At 35.5% G+C, this 6,366-nt stretch overlaps 1 protein-coding gene across 1 annotated transcript in view; it reads left to right on the top strand.

The window, feature by feature from the left end:
- LOC144960411 (uncharacterized) overlaps window positions 1-6,366 on the top strand; it is a 6,820-nt gene extending 454 nt beyond the window's left edge. Inside the window, 4 exon segments of the mRNA XM_078893493.1 lie at window positions 1,407-1,516; window positions 2,426-2,549; window positions 3,884-5,005; window positions 5,008-6,366. Of these exon segments, the coding sequence (XP_078749619.1) occupies window positions 1,407-1,516; window positions 2,426-2,549; window positions 3,884-5,005; window positions 5,008-6,366 (2,715 nt within the window).

Raw genomic sequence — 6,366 nt, 5'->3', positions numbered from 1 at the left:
CCCCCCCCCCCTCCTCCCGCTATTTTTTCTATTTAAAACAATTTTTTTTTCATTATTAAAAAAAATAATTTCGCTGCCCATTTGTTCTTAATGCCTTGTATTAATCCTTTATTTATTTAAATCTACATTTAGCATACACTACAGTTTTAAGAGAAATAACAAATAATGCACATTTATAAAACGCATCACATCTATATCAATGCTTAGTTGTTTTGTTCTTCTTCACATGCCAAGCGTCCTTTCCTTCTTTGATTTTAAAGGGCAATATCTCATTTGTGACCTCTCGTCTCAAAACGGTATTAAGTCGGGTTGGTTAATATGTTGAAAATTGAATTTATAGCCAGAAATATCAGACTTGTGTTGAGTTTATATGAGTTATTGAGGAGAATGGCAACCATATTTTGGGGTGCTAATGCCAACAATTTATACTTTTGACCAGTTTCACATTAAATTCTACTTTTAAGCATCTGGTTCGTTCCGACATAATACCGTTTTGAGACGATGGGTCGCAGTTCAGATCTCCCCTAATGGTCTAAAATTTGTTTAATATGATATAATCTAATATTTATAATCTATTGATGAAAAAGGCATATTTATGATAGCATTGGTGACAAAATGAATAAATAATTAAATAAATAAATGAACGAATAAATTAATAGATGAATGAATAAATAAATAAATAACTATTCAATTCGAGCGGCAGTTTGCAAGTCGAGCGGCAGTTTGCAAGCAAGGTTTTTGAAGAAACCCTCACACTGTTGTCTTTCTGTATATTTGATTGCATGATGATATATGCATATCATTTCAACATCGATATATTGAAATAAGTATATAACATTCTCTTAAATCATCGCTTAAGGTAAAAAAAAAATAATTCAGTTATAATCTATTCTACCTGATAACTGTTATAATCGAGTCGTCAGCCGCAGTGCAGCACCCACCGTAAAGTAAGCAAGGGCGAGTAGGCTTTCTCAATATCAAACAACGCGGCTTTTGTGAATCCAATAATAATAATAATAATAATAATAATAATAATAATAATAATAATAATAATAATAATAATAATAATAATAATAATAATAATAATAATAATAATATATAATTTATTCATCTAAAAAAAAAGGAAATTCGTTTACAATTCCTTACAACATAATAATATGATCTAGGCCTATCACTTTCCTCAATTTAAATGTACATTTTCACGCTAACGAAGTGTGTTCATTTATTTGTATTTGTAGCCTACTCATTCTCATTCGGATTAGTTGATCATGTCTATGTGTACTTCATTTTAATTTTCTGACCTGTGCTTACTGCACCGATAGATTTTGTTGTCCTGTTGTAAGTAGGCATATATTCGGTGTTGAAATAATGTAGTCAATGATATTATTCCATAATATTTATCTTAGGTGATGTGCTCAGATTTCATCAACACAATAGTTTATGAACGGGTTATGTTCGAATGTAAGCAAGGAAAAATGAGAAAATCCGAATCTAAAGGTCTCAGACCTATTCAAAGGTAAGGTACACATTTTCTATGTGATTTTGTAAACAAATAAATGATATAATAACTACTTTTCTTCTTATTACAAACAAACGGGAATTTTGTTCATTACCATAAAATCGAATTTTTAAATAGTTTACTCTCGCATCTGACAACAAGAGGAACGAATTGACCGAATGCTTAAGGCATTGCACTGTGATCCCGATTGTCCCGGCTTTGATTCCCGCTTCAGGCACTTTCGTTATTTTCCTTGGGCAAGATTATTAATCCCAATTTGCTCACTTGGACAACATTGGTGATTCCTGTTGACATCAGACATCCTCTTTGATGGATTATCTATATTCGTTCCTGGAATGCCCAGGCGACGGGATCTTATGGTGCCGTTGCGAAAAGGGCATCAGTAGTCTCTCCCCCCCCCCCCCCCCCCCCCCCCCCCCCCCCGCGTTCAAATTTACATTATATTCTGGCTTTTTCTCATTGCTTTGTTAGTTGTTTTTCAATTTTAAAAATTCTTTCTTACATAGATAGAAAATAGGTAGTATTCCCCATTTATTCATTCACAAGGAGAAATGTGTCTTTTTAATAAATTGCAAGGGAAGACTTGTACAACCCAGGCATCAGCCGCAGTTCAGCGCCCAAAAGTGAGCTAGGGTCATGGCCAAACGGCGCGAACCGCTGAGCAAAGCTGCCCTATGTACTTGTTCGTTTGTTTCTTTTTTTTTCTTTCTTTTGTAAAATTTTAGGAAGGGATGGGAGTGTGATTTTTCTTCCTCTTTTGTCTCCTTCATACACCAAACAAGTGCCGTCCAAAACGGAGCCATCCGAGAATATCATATCATTACCATAGGCATAATTACTTTTCCATTATTACCCATTCAGTCAGTCAGCACTGTCCACGGCAATGATTTGTGTCATTTTTTTCAGATCTTTCAAGCTTGGCTGCATGGCTAAAATACGATTATGTTGCCGTAGGAGTAGTGCCCGTGTTTGGTTCCTTGAAGTCATTGAAGCAAATCTGACTCATGATGCACACACGCCATCTGCATCCGTAAGTACAGTTTAAAGGCACAATTTAGTTTCTTTAAATATTTGAATTCATAGCAAGTATTCAAAATTTTACGTATGCCCTTTTGATGAATGCGCCCTTGTTTTTCAAACAGCAATGTGCAATGTTCAGTAAAAGCCATGACGTTCCTTCTTGTATCTATAAGTAGCTAAATATTAACTCACTTTACTTAAAATTTCGCCAATAAAAAATGGACCAAACATCTTGTCACATTTTCTTTTACACCACCACAATAGAATTTTGGTTTCCTTGTCATTTATTGACATTTTCAAAATCTATCAACGTATATGCCCTTCTACTTCTTTGTAATTTCTACCCCAGCCTTGTGATGAAAAACCCTATTTGAGATCATTATTTTCTGGAGTAAAACAAAATCACGCGATCAACCCCTCGTTATATTTTCGTCTCTTTACGCAAAAAAAAGCGAATAGTGTTGACAGAATGAAGTAACAAAACAGATGAACTGTCATATTGTAATCAAAATAGCGGGCGCTCTGAATAACGAATTTGATATTAATGTAAGTTTTATCGAACAACTTGGTCGTATTGGACATTCAGGCAGCGGGAATTCTACGGTGTAACAACTTTCAAGGTTTTAATCCACAACCCAGATACAACGGAGAGGCCATTTTGCACACATTATCCTTATTCTATCTGAGATGATTGTCACATTTAACTCCGAAAACGGACTTGCACGTGATAGATCGCAAGTTTATTTTGTATCTTGATATGCAATTTTTTATACCCTTTAATTTTCTGGGGAAAAACGATTTAACTGTAGCGTAATAGCAAAGCTATTTTGAGGCGTCCGTATTATCCTTTCTATTAAAAACAAAATAAACAAGCAAACAAAACAAAACAAAATATAATAATAATAAATAAACGTAGGAATTCTAGAATTTTTTGCCACAGCACAAAACGATAATTCTTTATGTCAAATCGATAAATTCGAGAATCAATCAGTGGTAAGAAATGATATAGGTGATGTTATTGGAATGACATAATAATAATAATGATGATGATGATGATGATGATGATGATGATGATGATGATGATGATGATGATGATGATGATGATGATGATAATAATAATAATTATTATAATGATAAGAAGAAGAAATAATAATGATGATGATGATGACGATGATGATGATGATGATAATGATAATGATAATGATAATAATAATAATAATAATAATAATAATAATAATAATAATAATAATAATAATAATAATAATAATAATAATAATAATAATAATAATAATAATAATAATAATAATAATAATAATAATAATAATAATGTTTGTTTTTTTCCAGGTTCTAACAACATTTCCTGAAATGAGGCGAGTCCAGGAAACTGACTTAGTGACGACTCTTCTCCAATTTAAATCGTTATCCTCGAGGGAATTGATATCAGCCATTGAAGAAGAGCAAGGTATTAGACCGACGCCAAAAGATATTCAAAACTTGCGGCAAAAATATCGGCTGTCTGATAGTGAAGAAAAGCAGGCAGCCGAAAAAATGTTGGCAGACATTGTCATGAAGGGGGGAAGGGTAGATACTCATTTTGTCGACACTACTGATTCTTCTTCTGATGATATCCATTTCAGAGACATTATGTGTCTGACCTATCAGACTTCTACAATGTTAGAATTGCTATCTCATTTTGGTGATGTACTTATTATGGATGTTACTCACAACACTAATAATATTTGCTTGCCTCTTCTCACTGTTATGTGTATTGATGCAAACGGCAAAGGCCATCCCGTCCTGCATTCTTTCTTGCATTCTGAGGAACGGGACATTATGGTCAAACCTCTGAAGTTTTTGAAGGAATCATATGATTTCTCAAAGACGGCATGTATCTTTGTTGATAAAGATTTTTCCGAAATCGGGGCACTCTCGTCTGTTTTTCCCGATGTCAAACCCATTCTGTGCTCGTTCCATGTTTCTAACGCCATAAAAAAGGCAATGAAAAAGAAGAATATGTCTTCTTCTCAGACTTCTACTATTCATTCTATTTTCATGGCCATGAAAGAAGAAGTAACAGAGGAGGGCTACTTGTCTTATTTACGAAAGTTTCAGTCCGTATTGCCTTCTCATGTTTTTGACTATTTCAATACTCATTGGTTCAGTAAGCCTCACTTGTGGGCTGCCCACCGGTTGGTGGACACTGTCAAACTCCATGTCACCACTACCAACCACTGTGAGGCATACCATGCCACAATTAAAAGAGTAGTGAAAGGTGCTCAAAAACTGTCCAATGTCCTCCAAGATCTCTTATTCATTGATAGAGATATTGACTTTCTGTTTTCTTTCAAAAGCCTCCGGTTGATGAATACGAGGGCAGTTGATTGTGGCGATCCTGTCGTTAACGCTATAAGAGATGATGTAACTCCCTTTGCTGCGTCTATCATATTGAATCAATATTCTCTAATGAGATCAGATCTCACTCTCTCTCTGACAATACTTTTCGGTTGTCCAGACAATCAAAGTCCTACATTGCATCTCCATCTGAGTGCTCTTGTGAATTTTTCAAGAATTTAGACTTACCTTGTCGGCATATTTTTTTTGTTCGTTCTCATCTGTCATTACCTATGTATGTTCGTCTTCCTGAAGGACATAGATTCAAACCAAGTATACGCCATTCTCTTCCATCAAACGCTACGTCTCAAATTACTATTCACCAAGTTCCTTTGCCCAAAGCTCCCAGAATAAGGACAAGAGAGGCGAAATTTAACAAGGCAAATTCTTTCTTCAATAAAATGTCTAACTATCTGAGTCTTTTGGGGAATGCAGAATTCGATGAGAAAATGAATTTTCTTTCTTCCTTATTTGATAGTTGGACTTCATCATCCAGTGACCTGTATCACCACTCTGTTGATGGTGATGCTATTTCCAGCGAAGATATTCCTGGTCCTTCTCACTCCAGAATTGACTGCAGTAATTTTGTTGAGCATGCTGTTATAGCTAGTCCTGTTGTTGAGGCTAGTTCTCTTATTGTTGGGGAATGTTCTTCTGTTGTTAAGGATATTCCTCTTGTTGTTAAAGCTAGTGCCCCTATTGTTGAGGATAGTCATCTTTCTATAGCCCATCCCCCTTTTGTTGAGACTAGTCCTCTTGATGTCAAGGCTGATCTCCCAGTTGTTGAAACTATTCCCCCTGTTGTAGCAAGTTTTGTTGTTGATGCTATTTCTCCTATGGCTGAGGCTAGCCTTCCTGTCGTTGTACCTCCACCTCCTATTGTTGAGTCGACATCCATAAATATTACATCTCCTCTTGCGGGCCATTCTAGCTCCTCTCCTGTCTTTTTTTCAAATTTGGTTTCTTTTAGTGATGTTAGACTAAAACCGGTGCGTGTAAGAGGTAGGCCTAAAAATAAGCCAAATTTCACACGGAGAAAGCGAAAGGCAACTGGATTGATTCCCTTTTCTACATTATTGGGGGAAAGGAAAAAGCAGTTCATGTTAAGGAGAGCTGTTGATGAAGTCAATAACCTGAGGGGAGTGCTTTATAGTACTTGCGATCTGAAGGATGCATTGCGGTTAGGAGCTGTACTATTGAGTGAAGATATTGAATGTTTGGAGGACTTGTTCACTATTACGGGATGGAGTGAGTTGATGCGCAGAGTTGATATTAGAAAGGACCAAGGAATAGTTTGTTTTAAGTGCAAGCATTATGATGATGGTGAGAGAATGATGACAAAATGTGAAGGTTGTTTGGAATACTATCATTTTAAATGTGCCCGTTATGAAGAGAGTTATAGAATATCGAATTGGTTTTGCGAGGACTGCTTTTAG

The sequence above is a fragment of the Berghia stephanieae genome, chromosome 15, assembly GCF_034508935.2.
Source record: "Berghia stephanieae isolate SIO BIC M18660-M18661 chromosome 15, UCSD_Bste_1.3, whole genome shotgun sequence".
NCBI lineage: Eukaryota > Metazoa > Mollusca > Gastropoda > Nudibranchia > Aeolidiidae > Berghia > Berghia stephanieae.
This window is presented reverse-complemented; position numbering and strand designations above follow the sequence as displayed.